This window comes from Nesoenas mayeri (genome assembly GCF_963082525.1).
Source record: "Nesoenas mayeri genome assembly, chromosome: 28".
Classification (NCBI taxonomy): domain Eukaryota; kingdom Metazoa; phylum Chordata; class Aves; order Columbiformes; family Columbidae; genus Nesoenas; species Nesoenas mayeri.
The window spans coordinates 519739-539661 of record NC_137558.1 but is presented as its reverse complement, the minus strand read 5'-3'; the positions used below and the strand labels follow the sequence as shown (position 1 = coordinate 539661).

The following is a 19923-nucleotide window of genomic DNA, read 5'->3' as shown; positions in this document are numbered from 1 at the left end:
TGTGTGCGGCTGTGTGCGGCTGTGTGCGGCTGTGTCCGGCTGTGTGCGGCTGTTTGCGGCTGTGTCCGGCTGTGTTTGGATGTGTTTGGGTGTGTTTGGGTGTGTCCGGGTGTTTGTGGTCCCTCTGGCTGTGTTTGGGCGTCCGCAGCTCCGGCCCCGCGCACCGCGGCCGTTCCAAAGCTCCGCGGAGGCGCCGCAGCCGCTTTCCCATTCAGCGCTGCTTTTAAACATCGAATTCCTCTTCTCCTTTCTTTCTTTTCGAAATATAAAGTCTGAATGTACAAAGTAATTCTGTTACATTTGGTGCATTCTCTGCTTTCCTCATCACCACCCGGATTTCGGTCTGTTTGGGGTCCTGCCTTTGATTCACTCTTGTGTCCCGTGTTGGTGTCAGAACATGCGAGCGGTTGGTGGAAAATGAAAAGCATTTTGCTCCCTTTGAAGCTTCGTGTTCACTGTTTCCCGAGCTAGAATTCTTTCATTATCATTTGTTGGTTTAATTAAGGGATAGCTGCGGTCTCGCTTAATAACGTGGCTCTGGGCCACCTCAAAAAGCAGCCGTAGCCCCCAGGGTGGCCGTGAAAGCCCCACGTGCACCATCCACCCGAATTTGGGGTGTTTCAGAGGTGAAGTACACGAGGGGGGGTTCCTGGGGCCGCGTTGGGACTAACCGCGGTGTCTTTGGTGACCCGCGCTGCCCCGGTTGGCACAAACCCCTTCCCGTCCCCGCGGGGCCACTTCTGGCTGGTTTTCCTCATTTTTGGTGCCTTAAAGCAGCTCCCGAGGCTCCCGTGGGCCCTTCAGACGTTTCCCAAAACCCAACGCATGGAGATCCCTAAGGGAGGGGGACAAAGATGTGAAATGTCGTAATTAAGGTGCTGGCACGTTTTTATGTTAATTATTATTTTATTTCCCCCCCCAGTGCGCTGCAGGTAGAAATACAGAGATTATTTTCAATTTGGAGATGCCGAGATGTATTTATTTTATTGTAAGAGATGATCTAGTTTGGAAACGCTCCGTGTTGTAAATAAAGTGGTGGGAGGGGGAGAATCCACCAGGAGAGTTTGTTATTTGTGACATTGAATCTCTGTGTGTTTGGGGCTGTGGGGTCTGTGTGCTCTGGGTGGTTTGTTTGTTCTACGTGTGTTTCGGGTTGTGGGGTGTCTCATGTGCTGTGGGTGGTTTGTTCTACGTGTGTTTCGGGTTGTGGGGTGTCTCGTGTGCTGTGGGTGGTTTGTTCTACATGTGTTTTGGGTTGTGGGGTGTCTCGTGTGCTGTGGGTGGTTTGTTCTACATGTGTTTCGGGTTGTGGGGTGTCTCGTGTGCTGTGGTTGGTTTGTTCTATGTGTGTTTCGGGTTTTCTGTTCAGTTTTGGGTCCGTTCTGTGGAACCCCATGTGGCCTCTGTCTCCGTCTCGTGGTCCCGTCTGCTGCTGTTTCCCGGTGGGTTCCACCCCCAGTGTCCGTCTTTGCTTTGTCTCTTCTCGCCCATTGAACATAATGGGACAATAACACAATAAAAGTCTCATTTGTCTGGCTGGGACCCTCCGGTGTCTTTTGAAGGGGGCGGGGGGGGCGGGAGGCGTATCTGGGGGTTTAAAAGGGTTTGGAGGTGACGGGGTGAGTGGGCAGTGCTGATTTGGGGGGAGTTCATCTCCCTGGGCTTTAGGACTCTGACCATTTGCAATATAATTAAACCCACAGAGTTTCTAGTTACCTTTCATATATTATATTTAAAAACCTCTTTCAAACCCCGCTCTGGCGCAGGTTGGTGGGTCAGGCGGGCGCATCCCGTCCCCTTTACCTGAAACTCCAGGAACCGAGAGAAAACCAGGGCAATGGAGCCTCAGTGCCCCCGGCCCCCCCGGGATGCTGGAGGGGTTGGACACACCAGGAACCGGCTGCTGCGTTCACCAAAGGTTTTATTGTCAATTCGGGGATTGCGGTTCTGCGGCTACAGAGCAAACGGAGCCGGGGAACCCGGGGGTTCGGGGAGTTTTGGAATGGTGGTTTTGGGGTGAGCGGGAGCCCCGGGGGGTGAGCGCGGGTGACGGTCAGTCCATCCTGCACAGGGTCCAACGCTGGGAGCTGCTGCCTCCATTTGCCATCCAATTGTACCTAAAGAACAGAATCCGAACAGCTGAACGGAATAGAAATTCCCCCTAAAATCAGTGTAGGAGTTTGAAACAGCAGCAATGATAATGGAACATGATAATATCCCTGGAAATGCAAATTATGGGTGATCCCGCCATGAAATAAAGTGTGAAATGTCAGAAAAAGGCATGACACTAAACCAGCCTCATCCCACCCCAAACTATGAAATCCCTCCCATAACAGCTTGATTTTCCTTCTTATTTTATAGCAAATAACCGCAGGAGAACCCGGGTGATGCAGCCAAAATGAGAAGCGGCGTCGGGCGCAGGGACCGCGCGTTGCACGGGAACCACCGCTTTGTGGCTTTTAATGTAAAAGTGATTTATTTGGCTCAAATTGCCCACCTTGGCCCTTGGGTGACTCAGAGGAGCAGCGGGAGGCGGACGCTGCGGGGCGAGTCCTTCAGGAACCTCTTCGCGGAGCTGCCGAGAACAAGAAAACACCGGGAGAAAATCAAAAAGCACCCTGAAAATGCAGGAAATGTCGCGGTGCGCTGTTCGCGGTGCGCTGTTCGCGGTGCGCTGTTTGCGGTGCGCTGTTCACAATGCGCTGTTCGCAATGCGCTGTTCGTGATGCGCTGTTCGCGGTGCGCTGTTCGCGGTGCGCTGTTTGCGATGCGCTGTTCACAATGCGCTGTTCGCAATGCGCTGTTCGTGATGCGCTGTTCGCGGTGCGCTGTTCGTGGTGCGCTGTTTGCGATGCGCTGTTCACAATGCGCGGTTCGCAATGCGCTGTTCGTGATGCGCTGTTCGCGACGCGCTGTTCGCGATGCGCTGTTTGCGATGCGCTGTTCACGATCCACTGCACCTGTAGTGATTGATGTCGATGAGCCAGTGCACGAACTCCTTGGCCCTCATCCTGTCCAGGCGGCGGGTGAAGTCGCTGCTGAAGGTCCCTTCCGAGTGGCGCTTGGAGCTCCGGGCGCTCTGGGGCTCGTTCGGCCGCCACCTGCGCGCGGGGGCAGGAAAACGTGGTTTAACGGCCATCACGGCGTCACGGCCGTGCCCTCGGCAGCACCGTGTTGTGCGGAGCACCCGCAGGAGAGCGGTGACGGTAACACATCAGATTAACTTCTCGTTTCAGAAGGTTCTGCGAGCGCCGGTCCTGACGTTCACATGCAATGATGTGTTTCCCCACGTCTCGGCTGCGCTGGGTTTGTGCCTCCACCCGCTCCCTTTGTGCTCATGTCACCCGAGTTCAGATCGAGCTCCCCCAGCTCCGGGACCGAGACCCGACGCCGGGGTCCCCCCTGCACAGTGTCCCCCCACTACAGGGTCCCCAAAGGGGTTTTTCCCAGGGCTCAGCATCTGTCCGGCCGTGTCCCCTCTCTGGGCTGGCACAGCCGAGACGTCCTGGGGACACACGTGGTGATGGTGTTTGGGGACAAACAAACCCAGCAGCCCCTCGGCAATAGCCCCGAGCGGGGAGAGCGGCAGCAGCGGGGACCGAGGGCTGTCACCTCCCGGCCGCCTCTGCCACCACCCCCTACCTGGACGTGTCCCCCGGGTCCTGGGGGCCCATCGGCTGCCCCGCCGGGAGCAGCGCGGCCAGCACCAGCGTGGCGAGCAGCAGCCACCGGCCCGTCCGCATCGGCTCCGCTGGGGAAGAACGGAGATGGAAACATCCAGTGTTGTCACCGTCACTGTCACCGACCCCCGGCCCTGCGGCAGCGCGACGGGGACGGATCCGGCTCGAGAAAACCTCCCGCCAGGTGTCTCGGCAGCGTTTGCATGGGGACACATGAAAAATCGCACCCTCAGAATCGCCCGTCGGCGCGTCTGCCGTTGCCGCAAGGACAGGTTTGTGTAACGTAACGATATAATTAATCGCAATAAACTTTATTACGCAGCGCTGGGGAACCTTCCCGACCGTTAGCTGCGCAGAAAGCAGCTTTCGGAAGAGTTAATTAATGAGGTTTGCATTTCTCCTCTTTGCTGGATGCCTCAGCAGCTCAGGGGGAGTAAAACGCCAACCCTCCTCCCCTTCATTTGCTGGAAAATGCAGAGTTTTGGTCGCCTGTCACAGGCGCCTCCGTCGCTCCGGTTTAATTTCAGAGTGGTGGTTAAAAAGGGAGGAAAAGGCACTTACTGTCTGCACAGAGAACCCTCCTCGACAGCGGGATCCGCGCTGCTCCGAGCTGCTTGTGGCTCCGTTCTTCTCCTCCCGGCGCTTTTAAGCTGGCGAGCAGGACGCTGGAGGCTGACGGCGGGTCAGCCCCGCTCCTGCTTTTAGTTAGATGGGTCATTATGAATCATTACCAGCATTTTTTAAGTGGGGCTGTTGCAAAAAAATACGCTTGTTGCCGTGTTTTTCAGTTGCGCTTCGGCGAGGGGGTGGGGGTGCTGGTTGTTGTTGCTGGTTTTGCTGATCTTTCCTGGGTTGTTTTTCCAGGTCTTGGAGCAAAGGAGTCACCTGTGGGTCCGTCCTTTGGGGTGAGGCTGTTGCCACAGCGCGCGGTGCGTGGGGGCGATTTCTCTGCCCTTTTGAACCTTCGGCTTGAGCTAAAAACTGTGCAGAAAAAAGCACGAGCAAGAAGGTAAAAGCGGCGTCCGGGTGCCCAAGTGCCCGCTGCTGCTTCCCCCATGGGAAACGGGTCAGAGCTCCAGCGCCTGCTGCTGCTTCCCCCCATGAGAAACTGGTGTCAGAGCTCCAGCGCCCGCTGCTGCTCCCCCCATGGGAAACGGGTCAGAGCTCCAGCGCCCGCTGCTGCTCCCTCCATGGGAAACTGGTGTCAGAGCTCCAGTGCCCGCTGCTGCTTCCCCCCATGGGAAACGGGTCAGAGCTCCAGTGCCCGGTGCTGCTTCCCCCCATGGGAAACGGGTCAGAGCTCCAGTGCCCGCTGCTGTTTCCCCCCATGGGAAACTGGTGTCAGAGCTCCAGCGCCCGCTGCTGTTTCCCCCCATGGGAAACTGGAGTCAGAGCTCCTGGGCTGGGCAGAGGGCGCTGAGATCCAGACCTGGCTTTGCCCCTGAGGCCACGTCTGACACTGGGGCTGTTCACCCTCGTTTTGCCGGTTTGGGGGTGACAGGAGGCGCTGGGGCGGCCGCGGGCCCGGGGCAGCGCTTGTCCCGCGGGACACCCGCGCTCCTCCCGGGACTGGAACAAGATGTGCAGGGGAAACGGGCACTTGGAACCAAAAGCAAAAAGGCTTGAGAGGAGCAAAACCGAGGGGGGCCCTGAAGAACGGGAGGTGGCCATGGAGAAGGTGCTTGGGGGGGACATGAAGCCAAGTCCCCAAAGGTGCTGGGGGGCAGCTGAGCTCGGGAGGGCTGCTCACGCTCAGGATGCGTTGCTGGGGCAGCGTTGAGGTATTTGGGGGCTCTTGGCTATGGAACGTCTACAGTTCAGTGCTACAGGACTAAATGTGCCCTTTCCACAGAGACATGGCCAATGGGCAGAGACGAGCGAGTCCCGGGAGGCTGAGCCACGTTCGACCCCTGCCCAGCACCAGAAGAGACCGGGGCTCTGGTTCCTCTGCCACGAGTGGACCTTTTTCTCACTGTTGGGTAATTATTATTATTCTACCGAAGAGGTTTCTGTAATTATTGTCACTGTCAAAATATGTCTGGTCTTCGGGGGACACTCATCTTGAAGAGACTTTTAATTAGGGCCAGCAATGGCCTTAGGAGAAAGCCTGACATCGGAGGAGGAAGGTAGGACATTAATTAGCTCAACCTTCAAGGAGAGGTGCAGATCTCCTGCCCGTCACTGGCTGGGCTGTGTATTAAACCCCCAAATGAGCTCGTGGTGACGCTGTTTGCGATGTCCCCTGGCCCAGGAAGGCACACGAGGCGTCTGCGGCGGTGGGAGCTCAGCAGAGAGGAATCCGGCTCAGCTGGCGCCGTGCTTGTGTTGCCTCTTAATTGTGGTTCCCAGTGCTCAGGGCGGGTTGGGGAAACGTCCTCCCAGACACTTTCTCTACTGCCCAGGGGTGATTTTTCTCCAGCCCGTTGGACGTGGTGGTGTCGCCTTCCCAAGCGTCCTCTGCGTCTTCCCCCTTCTGCCTGGGCTGAGGTGTTGGTGCCATCCTGGGGTTTTAAAGGTTTCAAGGTGCACGGGCAGATCTGGATTTTGTCCCATTTTTATGACTTGGAGAGGGTTTTATGGACGGCAGGTGGCAGCCTCTGCCCAACCTTCCTCTACTACCTTCCTCTGCCCATCCATCCTCTACAACCTTCCTCTGCCCATCCATCCTCTGCCCATCCATCCTCTACTACCTTCCTCTGCCCATCCATCCTCTACAACCTTCCTCTGCCCATCCATCCTCTGCCCATCCATCCTCTACAACCTTCCTCTGCCCATCCATCCTCTGCCCATCCATCCTCTGCCCATCCATCCTCTGCTCCTCTCACTCTTCCTCTTCCCATCCATCCTCTTCCCCCTAGTTCATGTGAAGGTCACATTAGGGGCTCTGTCCCTTCACCTGGATTAACTAGTGCAGGCTGTGTCCTTTCACCCGGGTTAATTAGCGCAGGCTGTATCCTTTCACCCGGGTTAATTAGTGCATTTCACCCCTTTGGATAAAACCCCACAAGCAGCCTGGGCAGGGGTGTGTGGCTGAGCCCTTGGAGCCTGTGGCTCTGTTTCTGTGCGGTTCCCAGGTCTGTGTCCCTTGGTCCCCTGCGCTCTCAGCGCGATGCAAAGTGGGGCTTTTCCCGCAGGAGGAGAACGCTCATCAGGTACCTTTGGGTGGTTTTGAGCGGGTTGTGGGTGCACTGGGCAAGATCGGTCCCCTGGGACACCCTGGCCCAGCCCTGAGCCCTTGCTGGTCCATACTGGGCCCCGTGGAGCTGAACGGGGCCAGGGCAGCTGTGGGGCGGTTTGGCTCTGCACCTCGGCGGTTACGTACCCGCAAGCTGCCAAAATCCTTGTTTAAGGTTTGGGTGTTTCTTTTTCTTTAAATTGCCTTTGTTCATGGGAGATAAAGGGAGATGGTGGTTAATGGTTTATTTCTGCTGAGCGTTCCCTTGGCTTTGAAACGTGGAAAACTTAGTCAGGTTTCTTTTCTTAGTTGCGTTTTCCTCCTGCCCGTGCGCTGCCAGAAACCTTCCAGACCCTCATGTGTTGTGCATGGGCTGAAAGGTCCTCAGCGGAGCCTGAGGGTTTTAATTTCACCCTCCTGATTTCTATGGGCCCTGAGCAGGCTGGCGTGGGATTAAATAACCCTCGACTCCTCAGCTCTGCAGAACCTCCCCTGTTGGAAACGTTCTGCGGCTGTTTGCAGTGGCCTTTGGTTTGGCAGCGATCGCTGGTAACCGGCTGATGAAACCCGATTGTGCCGTAAATCAAACCTCCTTTGCATTCAAATACAACAATTAATCCTGGGTGTGCTGCTGCAATTAGATGACAAATTACGCCTCGGGATTCACTTGCTTGTTTATATAGAGAAGGGCTGTTTGCTCAGCCGCGATGTTTGGCGATGGTTTTCTGTCCACCCCAGGGGATGGCGAATGGGAAGCGGGGAGCTGCCCGGGTTGCTGCCCCGGCCGCAGCCGTGCGGCTCCTCCACCCCGAGCGGGGAGCTCCTGCCCCGCTGTTCCCTGCCTCGTTTGAATTGGCTGAGCCTTCTCCTGCCCGGGGGAGCGCGGAACTTGTTCTTGCAGCGCTCAGACCTGGGACTGAGGGTTTGAACCCCCATAGCGCGGGGCCACGCTCAGAACTGGGGCTGGGGGTTCGAGCCCCCCCAGTGCAGGGCTGCACTCAGAGCTGGGGCTGAGGGTTCGAGCCCCCATAGTGCGGGGCTGAGGGTTCGAGCCCCCATAGTGCGGGGCTGCACTCAGACCTGGAAAAGCTCCTTTTGCAGCCTTAGGTGCCTGATTTAACCCTTTTGGCCTCATTTTGAGGCTGTGGGGCTGGCGCTGAGCAGCGAGGGCAGCAGCTGTGACACAGCAGGGGGACGTGTGGTCCCAGTGCTGTGGGGCGTCTCGTCGGGGTGTCTCTGGGTGGGTGGGCGTGCTGGACGGTGGGAAAAGCTGTATTAAAGCAACAAGGTGCTGTTGTGCTGCAAGCCTGGGGGGCTGCTGGAGCAAATGGGTGTTCATGGGGTGCGTTGCTGTTTCCATGGAAAAAGAAGAGTATTTGGGGGCCGGACGGAGCAGTGCACCCGAGCGCGGGCCCTGGTCCCTGCGGTACGGCTGAGCTCTGCACCTCACGCTGTTCAGCTGCTGGTTTTTTGCTCGAAACACAAAGCAAAATCATAACCCAACGTGGCAAAAATCCAGGAAAAAGACGCGCAGATAAGGAGCCGGTTGTGTCGCGGGTGCTCGCAGGTGTGTGTTTACACACTTGGCTGAAATGAAGGTTTTTATCCACCGATTAACTGTTCCTATGGGATTTTGTTGTGAAACACCCATAGGTGTTTCCTTATCTACTTGGAACAAAATAAGCCGGCTGTGTTTGATATCCCTTTTCCTTATGGTGGTGATTAGTGCTGATAACCCTCTCACAATTCCTATGGACTCCGACCTCTGAGCGGCTGTTTGGATAAATAGCTTCAAAAAGAGGAGTTTTTTAGAAGAGTGGAGAGAAGGGCTGGTTTTGTGGAGCCGGAGCTGCTGTGTTGGGGAACCAGCTGCTCCATCTCCAGCCGAACGCGCTCCTGGAATGAGGGGAAAATCCTGGTGCCAAAGCCCAAAGAATTGTTGGGGAAGGGGAATTGATTGTTCTTGGTGCTGCTTTAAAAAGGCAAATTGTGTAGGGTACTTGAAGTTTGTTTCCATCCTTTTCCTTTCTTTGGGGGCGTTATGTCAACCTGCGGCTGCCCATGGGCAATGGGCGCTCTGGCTGGCTCGCCAACGGGGTTGGCGCGGGGCCGCGGAGAAGGGTCCGTGTCCCGCGGGGCCCCTGCTGCATGATCTGGTTTGTGTTGTTGCCCAGTGGCGGCTGTCGGGTGGGTTTGGCGCCGCGCTCCGTCCCAGCTCCGCAGTTCTGCTGCACGGAGGGACCTCAAGGACTCGGCCTCTCGTGCATCCCAATGCTGCTTGGAAGCGACAAGCCTGAGAACCTCTTGTTTTGGAGCAAACCGCCCCAAATCCTGAGCGTGCGTGTCCCGGGTGGGAGCCGGGCCGCTCAGAGGCCCGTGCTGGGCTGCGGTTTAACAAAGCTGCGCCTAATCCCCTTCTCGCTTGCTAAATCCTCACATCCTCCTTGCGCTTGGCGGCTGCACCTGGGAAACCTCCCGGCCGTTCCCGACAAAGCGCCCTCACAAAGCGCCTTTGTCGGGCGACCTCACCGCACGTTTGCCTTTATTTTTTTATTTTTTTTTTTTATTTTCCCTTCTTATTAGTCTTTTTATTGATGGCGCCGCCCGCCGCACAAGGCCCCATTATATCCGGACCGCCGCTGGACTTTGCTTGTTTGCAGGAGGGTTTTGCAGAACAAACGGGCCGGGTCCTGCAGAGCGGGGCCGAGCGTTGGGGCGATTGGGACCTTGGCAGCGGAGCCCGCGGCCCCGTGTGCCGGGGGAGGGGCCCGCTGGTCGCAGGGGCTGCGGCTGGAGGGGAATGGCGGTGGGAGCAGGAGCCGGTTTGGTTTCCCATCCCGTTCTGGTGCGGGTTGTCCCGTCCCCGTGTCCGTTCTGCGGGGAGCGTCCCAGCAGAGGGCAGCAGGAGATGCTGGGGCGCCCGTCGCCCTCCCAGGGGTGCTGGTGGGGGGCAGGTTGACCCGTTCCCTCCTTGTCCCCACCCTGGGCCGCCTGCTCATGACCTCCGGCTCTGCTGGGCTTGGGCGGGGGTTTCAGGGGCTGCAGGAGGGTGCTGAGGTGGGAACAGACACCGTAGGGATCTGCTCTTGCCCTCCGTGGCGCGACACCTCGCGCCCTGCTCCTCTGGACGTGCCTGGGTTATTTGGGGCAATACTCCTCTTATTCCGTGTTTCTGTGAGTCACGGTGCTGTGTTTCCCCACATCTGCCCAGGCACACGCTTGTCCCACGGGTGCCAAATCCTGACCCAACGTGCTGCTGCATCCGACACCAAATTTGCACCGTCCGAGCCTGCGAGCAAAACATCGGCTGTGTATGTTTTATAATGTGAAATGGTTATTTCTGCTAAGAGAGTGGTGCTGAGCGGCAACAGGCTCATTAAATGGGGCTGAAGAAGCTTCAATGTTTAAAAACAATTGTCTGTTTGTTTTCCCAGAGCTGTTTTTCCCATTTCTGGGCAGGCTGGGACAGGCAGGAGGAACTCGGGGTTTCCCAGCGCGACCTGGGCTCGGTTTCAGCAAAGCCAAGGTCACGGTGCTCGCTGGGGGCCAGGGTTTGGTCCGGATTAGATGCGGCCTCCCGCTCCGGATTAAACGCAGCCTCTCTGCCCGGATTAAATGGAGTAGGGACCAGGGAAGGCGCTGGAGCTCCACAGCGCACGGGGACGCTGCCGGGCTCGCTGCTGCGCCCGCCGGGCTCCAGCCGACACTTAGCGCGCGGTTTAGGTTCTGCCCGCACCTGAGTGTTGGGGAGGGGGTTCAATGCTGTCCCCCCATTCCCGGGGACCCCAGCCCTCCCCGGGCCATCCCGCCCGTGTTTTCCAGCCAGGACCTGGATGCTTTGGGCGCTGACGCAGAGCTGGTGCTGCAGGATGCTCTGATTCATCTCCGGGGAGGACTCACACCCAGCCGGGGCTCCTTCCCCTGCTTGTTGACTGTGCGGGTGGTGCTGGGGTGAGCTGGGGCCCCCCGTGGGGTGCTGGGGTGGCCCCGGTTCCGCAGCGCGGTGGCCGTGGGGCGCTGGGCCCAGCGGGAGGGTGGATGCAGTTAGGAGCAGCAAAATCAGGGGATGCTCAGGGTTCCCACTCGGGGGGTGGGATGTGAATGGGGCCTTTGGCTGCAACTCCAGGCTGTGCAGCTCTGGGGGTCCTGAGCTGCCCCAGCCCCGTGCTTTGCTCTGGGGTCTGCGGGGGCTTTAGTGTGTCTGTGGGGCATTTCCAGGCCATCCTGCCCCTTCCCAAAGAGAAAGGGGCTGAATATTCCTGCACTTAGTGCAAGGGGAAACTGAGGCACAGAAGGGCTGAGGAGCTCAGCCCATCCCTGAGGAGGGGTGAGGTAGGAGGGTTAAAATGGGATGCAGAATGACTCTAATTACTGGACTGTGTGACCCAAACCAAGGGCTTTTCCACCTCCTTGCCAAGGTCACGTCGCCCTCCGACTGGGGTTGGGGAGATCCCGGGCACGTTTCTCCCACCCCCGTGGCACAAAACTCGTATTTGCAGCAACAAGAGGGGCTGTGGTGCTGGAGCTTCGCCGGTTTCGGGGCCGGTGCCGTGGCCGCGTCCCGGTGCCCAGGTGGGGAGCGCGGAGCTTTGGCAGCGGTGGTGGCAGAACCGGAAGAGCAGGGCCGCGGCAGGAGGTCACGGCCAAGGTGTGGGGCCGGGGCCGGGCTGCCGCGTTGGGTCAGTTTTCGAGGGCGCCCGCGGGCCGGCCGGGAGAACTGGTACGGCAGAGCCCTGAGTCAAACGCGGAAAATGCGTGAAGGAGGATCCGGGCTCCTCCCGCCGCGGACACGGCGCCGGCTCCCCGGGCCCGCGGTCCCGCTCCAGCGCTGCTGCCTCCTCATCCTCCCCAGGACCAGCGGCTGTCGCCTCCCAAACCGCCTGCTCGTGGCACCACCTGCCACAGGGTTTGGGGTGCAAACGCTTCAGCCGCTCTTGCCCCAGCTCTTTGGGGGTGGCTTTGCATCCAGCTTAACCCATTTTCTGCATCCAGCTTAACCTACTTTTGCCCTGGGCTTAACCTATTTTTGCACCTAAAATTTGGCAGCCAAGCAGGTTCGTGCCCATGACTGTTTTAAAACTTCCTTTATTCACAATAAATAACGCACTATATTACAAAGATTTCAACACAAAATGAAAAAAATCACGTTCTTTCTGCAGCCACGAATAAATAGGACCCCCCAGCACCAGCTAATGTGTGAAGAGCATCTATGAGCAGCACGGGCCCTGTGGTGGGAGAAGCGGGGGATGTTTGCCCAAAAGCAGCCGGTGGTTCTTCGCCGGTGCCTGCAGGGTGTTTCCATCCCTGGCCCGCGGGGGCGGGGGTGGAATCCTGCGTGCACCACAAAAGGTGCAAAGCTCACACCTAGGAGGGCAGGGGTGCAACCGGGGGGCTGCGAAGCCAGTGCTGAGGGGCTGCCCTGGGCTGAGCCCCCTTCGCTGGCCTGAGCTGGCTGCGGTTTAGCTAGGAGAGGTTCTAGCGCTTGCACTCAGAGAGGGATTAGAGACACAGACGCTGCGATACACCTTTCTTTCTTAGTCACAGGTGGTCTTTGAGTGAAAGACTTTTGCTTAAGAGTCTACAGTGGCTGGATGTGGCTGTTGCTGGCGCTGGCGCACACATGAGCCCATGTGTGGGGCGTCCTCCCCGCCTTCTGCTCGGAGCTCTGCGGCCGCTCCTACGGCGCGGTCAGCTCCATGGACTTCTTCCGCTGCTCTTCCCACTCCTCCTCCGACTCGTAGGTGCCCTTGACGATGGCGATCCTGTCCGAGGAGTTCATGCAGTAGGGCACCAGGATGTAGAAGTAGAGGATGGAGGCGAAGCAAGCCCCGAGGATGGGCCCGACCCAGAACACCTGCAAAGTACCGAGGGGAGGCTCAGAGCAGCTCTCGGAGGCACCGGCTCCATCCGTCCCACCTGCATCCCTCCCCACTCCACATCTAGAGACACAAAGACCCGTTCCGGGAGGCTTTTGGGCAGAAATCCCCCTAGTTGTTGCTTGCTGAAGACATCAAGCTCTTGACGTGTGCAGAGATGGAAAGGAGGGACCAACCCCGCTCTGCAAGGCTCGGTCTGATCTTGCAGGCAAGGCTGGGCAAGTGGAAAACCTAAGCTGGGCTTTGTCAGTCTTAGACGATGCCCTAGCTCAGCAGGTACCATTGCAGGAGGGTTTATGCTTGTCCCCTTGCTGCTTCTGCACCATGGGGACAACCCATAGCCCGAGGGGACAACCTCCCTTGTACCGCAGCCTCTCTTTGTCCTGCCGGGCCCGGGACAGGCTCTGGACCCCCGTGGCTGTCGCCGCCCCCCCCTCAGCCCGCCCTGCTCACCCAGTGCGCTGAGCTGAACTTGCCCACCACCACCGCGGGCCCGAAGGACCGGGCTGGGTTCATGGAGCAACCGGTGAAGTAGATCTGTCAAGTGTGGAAAGGAGACCAGGTCAAGACACGTCACATTGCCGAGCGGTACAAGCAGGGACCACGGTGGCCCCCGATGCTGTTTCTCTTGCAGAAAGTTGGAAATCCCCCCCCATCATCATGAAGAAGGAGCCCCGACGTGTCCCGTTTTGCCTCTCCCAACACAGCTCCCATGGGAGGATCCTGGGGAGCCCTGTCCCACCCGGACCCCCCTGCGCAGACACTCACCCCCACCAGGTGGCCCACGGCGACGGAGAGGCCGATGGACAGCGAGGGGGAGCCCACGCCGGTCCTGCGGTTGTCGGTGGATGCGAAGATGCACATGGCCAGCTGGAAGGTGAGGATGATCTCCACCACCAGGGCCTGGCCTGCGGTCGTGTTGTTGTTGAGCTGTGAACCGTTGAGAGTGACAATAATTAACCATCCCGGGGGCTCGGTGTCTCCGGGGGGCTCTTGGGTGCTTGGCTGGTGGGTTTGGGTTGGCAAAGCCGTGAACAAGAACCCCCTGGGTTCCCTGCCCAGACGCTGCTTGGGCTCCCTGCTCCTTTCCCCAAAAGGTGAGAAATCATCTTTATGTTTAATTCCCCAAAGGGCATCTCCCTCCTGGAGCCCTCCACCCCGCTGCTCTCCACCTCTCCGCATTTTCTTGCCTCTGCAACACTTGGTGCTTTCCCACCAAATCCAGCACTGATTTATCCTGATTTGTCCCATTTTTCTGCTCTTCTTCCCCCCTCACTCATCATCCCCCCCCTGTCACATCCCAGTTCTGGTCCCGCTACCTTGTGGATCATGTTCCCAAGGCTGCGGAGCAGCCGGCGTGGGGTGGAGGGTGAGGGTTGGGGTGCAGCCATGGGGGAAGATGGGCGGTCGCTGTCCCAGTGTCTCTGTGCTAACTGGGGACCATCAGAGGGACTCGACTCCCCAGGCATGAGAAGGACAAAGTGACCCAAGCCACCGCAGCTGCTTTTTTTAGCTACAGCTGACTGATTTGGGACAGGGGGCCTGTGGGGATACTGGGTGTTGCAGCACCTCGTCCTGGTGCTTGAACCCACTGCAATGCACCTGCTGCTTGGGGGAGTCCGGACCGGGGCTGGAGCGCTTGCTCCATGGCCCCAGTTCAGGTGGTGGGTTCCCAGCATCACCCCAAGAGTTTGAGGCACGTCCCTCATCCCCACTTATCTCCGGGGGTCCCACCATCTCCCCTCGTGCTCCAGGAGCAGCCCCTGCCCCTCGCAGTCTCTCTGCTTGATCTCCAGCTCCTCTCCACCACCTTTCTCCATCCCCCTCCTTTCCCAATTCACCCAGCGCACTGGTTCCAGTGGGCTTCTGCTCCCCCTGCCCATACTGGTTTGACTGGGCTCTGCTCCCTGCCCTCCCTGCTCCGTCCTGGCGCAGCTCCTATCCCGGCACTAATCTCCAGTGCAGAGGCTGCACTCAGGAGCATTTCAATGGTGCGAGTGACTCACTCGGGACCTTGGGATAAAGGAAGCGCTTACTAAAGAAGGGAAGAAAACATGCCATGCGTTACCCCGCACAATAAAGCTGTCCTGTCAACACTCGGGCTATGCCAGCGTTTGCTCCTACCCCGTTCCCATCCCTCTGTGCGTGTGGGACGACGTGCCGAGATCAACCGTCCTTAGGTGTTTGGCTCTCCGCGTTGGCGTCGGCACCAAGGAAAAGCAACCTCGCGCAGCAAGGTGAACCGTCTCCAGGTAGGGACACTTACCGCGTTGATGGCCAGGTTGCCGCGGGTGTTGACCGGCGTCACGCCGTAGAGGATGCCAGCCCCGGCGATGGCCCCGACCAGCTGGGCGATCACGTAGAAGATGGTGCGGAGGATGGAGATCTGGTTCCCGACGAAGAAGGCGATGGTCACCGCGGGGTTGATGTGGGCGCCGCTGATGTGGCCGAACGCCTGGACCATGGTGGCGATGGCCAAGCCGAAGGCCAGCGCGATCTGGAGGATGCTGGGCAGGGCGGACGGCCACTTCAGCGCTGAGCCCAGGCCGATGAAGACGAAGATGAGCGTGGAAAGGAACTCGACGAAGATGGCTCGAGCGAAGCCCAGGGTCAGTATTTCCTGCTTCATGGTGGGAGCAGGTGGAGGGCGGCTGGGAAGGGAGGAGGTTTAGGTCTCCTCTGTCTCCAGGCTCTGCTGACTGCAGCCAGCGCTGGGGCCATACCTATCTATATATGCAAGAGCAGCAGGGAGCTGTCTTACAGGGTGGGGGTGGAGCCAGGGAATTAGCCAGTCCTCCCAAATTATCATGTGAAACTGGAAAAGTTTCCATTTGAAAATAACTTCGGAGCCTCTTGGTGAACCAGTGACTCAGATATTGGTGGCATTTCTCTCTCCTTCCCTCTGCAAACAAAGAGCCCCTATAGGGTGTCTCTGTGGTCGTTAGATAACGCGGTTGCATAATGATGCTGTGATCCCTCCTCCGCTTTTCCCTTTTACTACCTCTTGCCAGGTGCTGGGTGTTTCGTTAGCAGAGGTGTAGTTAACATCGCCTTGCTCCGTGTGCTCTGGTTGGGTCTGGAAAGCTCTGTTCCCGTTGCCGAGCTGGGGGGTCTCCAGCGCGGGGTCCCCAGGGGGTTCAGTATATGTGGGGTGTTGGAAGGTAAAAGCAAAGCGAAGCACCTGGAGCTGCTCCCAGGCTGTCGAAACAGCTCAGCCCAGAAAACGAGCGCACTGCGATGGTCCCGGGGCAGGACGGGGTCTGGGGGCGGCTTGGCCCAGCCCGGGAGCTGTAGGGGGTCGGGGTCTCCCCAAGGTGCACGGATGGGATGGCGCAGCTCAGAGGGCGCTGGCGGCTGAGAACCAGGCTCTCTGCCTCCTTTCTGCTCCGCTGCTCCTGAAAGAGCAGCAGGTGCGGGTTTCGCTGGCGCTGGGCTTGCGGGTTGGGGAGTGCTCGCTGCCCATGGCCAGGGAGGGTGTTTCCCACCCCGGGCACCTCGGGCCTGTTTCTTTTCTTTCTGCTTTTCAAGCTATTGCTCAATGAGGTCAGTGATTTTGCTCCCGGGAACGCCAGCACGAAGCCACGGGCTCTGCATAGCACGGGCCGTGTTCGCAGCATCCCTTGGCGTCCCATCCGAAACCCGTGCGGCTGCAAACCCGGCGGGCGGGGAGCACAGAGGGGGCTGCGCAACAGGAGCTGCTGGGGTTTGAGGTTTTGGGGTGGAAGAAGGCACTTAACAGTGAATTCTTCATTTCCTTGTTGTCCTTGGTGCCAGGATTAGTTTGGTTTCTATAAACGGCCTTGAGTTCCAGGTCTGCTCTGCTTTCTGGGCTGGACGCAGCTCACCTTTCCCGAGCAATCCCATCTCTCCATGCCCAGCACAGCAAATCCGGGCTGGGGTCACCCGGCAAAGGCTCCACATGCAAGAGATGGGTACAAATAGTTTACATCCCTCTTTACATTTAAAAAGCACTAAAAACCCTAATATTTGCTGCTTCCTTCTGCTGGGTGCGGGCAGACCACACGAGTGCTGCGGGGTTAAGAGCGAGCGGGATTCCTGTTCAGAGCACGAGGAGGGAATTCTTCCTCCAGCGTGGCAAATAAATGAGCTTTTCTCCTCCAGCTGTAGCCAAACAGCCCCAGAGAGTCTCGGGGGACTGAGGATCTATTACAGCGTTAATTCCCAATAATGGCGTTCACCTGGTTCTGCCGATCCCCGGGGACGATTGCAGAGTTAAAGCCCAGATCTGTTATCCTAGAAACACCTATTCCGCTGGCGTGTTTTGGTGAAAGTTTTGCAAGCTGGTATTTCAAGACACCCTGGCCGGGCTCCAGCTGGAGTAATTGCTCCAGCACTTCCCTTCAGCCGGTGGCTCCAGCGGGATCGGCCGTGCTCCCGGCCTCCCGCGCCTCTTGCAACGCGCAGCTCCCTCCTGGGCGGCCACACCGCTGGTGGCTCCTGCGCCACGCAGCCTTGAGCCCAAAGCGACGCTCTCCCGCGCTCCCACCGCGCGGATAACAACCCCCGAGCAAAATCCTCCATCCTATATAACCAAATAAGGCTGCAAACGATTGGGAAAATTTCTGGAGTGAAGCAACGTGCCGTGCAAAACCTATTGTTCTTGAGGCTTTTTGCTCGGCTTTCCCCTCGGGACGTTCCTGCTCCGCCGTCTGACCACCGGCATTTTCCTCCCCCCGGCTCCGTGCCTCCCGAGGAGCTCGTGTGAGCTGAAAGTGCCTTTGATGTGTCAGATTTTAATTGAATTGGGCAAGATGTTCAAAAGGCTCTTTAGGCAGGTCCCTGCGGACAGACGGACACCGACGTGGTGGGGTCACGCACGCCTCGCTTCGCCCCCGGGGTTTGCAGGACGAGGAGGTGAGGAGGCTTATTGCAAGGAGCACGGGTGGCCGTCTCCCTCCTCTTCCTTGCTGGGGCTGGTGAACACCATAACCAAAGATCACCCAGATTTACAGTGTGGCTTGGGGCCCACGCGCTGGGGGGACGGAGGTGCCCGCTGTGGGGTCGGGGTGCCCGCTGGGAGGAAGGCAGCCGTGCCTCCTCCTCGCCCGGGGCCGCCCGCAGAGGTGTGTGTGTCATCAGCTGAGTACGTGTGTCCGTCCCTGCTGCCCCCGCTTTGCTGGTTCGGTCTCTCGGAGCCGCGCGGGGCTGCTGTTCATTTGCCGTCCCCGCGGCTCCCGCGTTCCTGGTGAGTTTGGCTCCGCGGTGCAGCTCAAAGCCCGGCTGGTGTGGTGAAATTCAGACTATAAATGCTGCTGAGACCTGAACCAGCCCGGGTTTGGTGCTTTGTTTTGTTTTTTTCCCCACTGCTCACCTGGCTCTGATTCTGGACCTTAAAACCGGACCAGTAACAGCAGCAGGAATGATGAAGAGGAGACAAGTCCTGCAGGAATCTGTGATAGTTGGGATTGGATGGCGGGAGGAGGATGTTTGGATCAGTGTGTTTTTCCAAGAAAAAGGGCATTTCTGGCTGGCTCAGCCTGGGGAGTCTGCAGAGGAGTTTGAGATGGGGCTTTCAAGGATGTCTCTAATCTGACCCCCAGTCTGCTTGCACCGCCTTTGAAGGCGAAGGGTCCAGCCCTGGCCCCGGGCTGCGGGTGTTCGCGCCTCCTCCTGCCCCGCAGCAATGAGCTTGGCGCTCTATGTGCTTGGTGCAGCCCCGCAGCAATGAGCTTGGCGCTCTATGTGCTTGGTGCAGCCCCGCAGCAATGAGCTTGGCGCTCTATGTGCTTGGTGCAGCCCCGCAGCAATGAGCTTGGCGCTCTATGTGCTTGGTGCAGCCCCGCAGCAATGAGCTTGGCGCTGTACGCGCTTAATGCAGCCGATTGGCGCTTGGTGCAGCCGATCGCCGACAGGGAACCTCTGGGCGAGGTTCTGTGGGTCTTCCCAACATTGCTGAAATTTGTTTTCATTTCAAAAGTAACAAAAATACAAACTACCTTTAAAACTGAGTTACTTGGTGCTTTAACTACAGTTTTACACTCTGAAACGTGGTTTGACTCCCATTGCGGAGAACAGACAGATTTTTTGACAAGCTTTTTCCGAAATACCCTCCAGATGCTCCTTTGCCGCTGAGGAGCGAAGCGGAGACCGGGACCGAGGGGCGGAGGCGACACGAGCTCCCGCGCTCCCAGCCCGTGGGGATTGGAATGGAGACCGTGACAATGCCTTGTGTGGGGCAGAGCAAAGCTGTGCGCTGCTTTCTCTGCAGCAATGGCCATTAGCACGTTAGGGGATGAGCACAGCGAGGAACAGAGGAAATGATGCGTTCAGGAGATGGGGAGGCTGGGGCAGGTAGAGCACAGTGCACAAGGAGCAAGAGAAGAGCGTCGTTTGGTGGTGGTTCGTGTCCAGAGGGAGGAAATGGTCGCTAATGTTCCTTAGGATTTGGCGTCGGGTCTGACTCATTGACCGTTTCCATTAATGGCCTTGGCAGAAACGGCCTGAATGTGGTGGTGACATGATGGGGCAATGCTGGGGAGACGTCAGGGTGTCACGCCAGGAATGCATGGCTTTTTGGCTAAGTAATGGAAATGGGATTAACTTAATGGTTGAAAGAGCAAAGTTACGTCCCGAAGACTGAGCCAAACGCTTTGGCTGTGCTGGGGACCATAAGCGGGGCCTGACTCAGCAGAACAAAGGGCTAGGCTGGTTCTGGGGGGGTGGGTTGCAGCCAGAAGCAGCTCTGGGCTGGGGGAAGCAAGGGAAACACTGTGTTTCTCACCCGAAAATCAGAGCGGGACAGGAACAGAGGAGAGAAAGCAAAAAGAATAATGGAGAGGGATGAAGCATCAAAGCCAAAGAGCAACACTGGCCCGAGAACTGACGAGCTGTGGATGAGCTTGAGCTGAAAACCGGGTTTCTCATTGTCACAGGAGAAAGCGGCTGCAAGAGGCGCCCGGGCGGTCAGCAGGGGCTCAGGGAGCTGCTGCCAGGCCCGTTGTCTGAGGGAAGGACGATGTGGGTCCTCGCGGTCTGTGCGACGCGCGCGGCATGGAGCGAGCGACCCTGCGCAAACGGGCGAGCGGAGCGGAGCAGCCGTGAGCCATCGGGTGGCAACCTCCACGCCCCACAAATGGCCGTAATGACAGCTCTGCGGCACCTCCGAGCTCCTCGCGCAGGGCAGCGAACGCCGCCGAGCGCTGCGTCCTGCAAGGGGTGTGGAAGGAGCCGC

At 58.3% G+C, this 19923-nt stretch overlaps 1 protein-coding gene across 1 annotated transcript; it reads right to left on the bottom strand.

Annotated features, from left to right (window-relative positions):
- Positions 1-12532: 12532 nt before the first annotated feature.
- Positions 12533-15360, bottom strand: AQP5 (aquaporin 5; the record flags this gene model as incomplete). Its single annotated transcript, XM_080360672.1, has 4 exons — positions 12533-12709; positions 13185-13268; positions 13500-13661; positions 14998-15360. 4 exons carry the CDS (start codon positions 15358-15360, stop codon positions 12533-12535), a joined length of 786 nt encoding a protein of 261 aa, XP_080216798.1.
- Positions 15361-19923: the final 4563 nt, after the last annotated feature.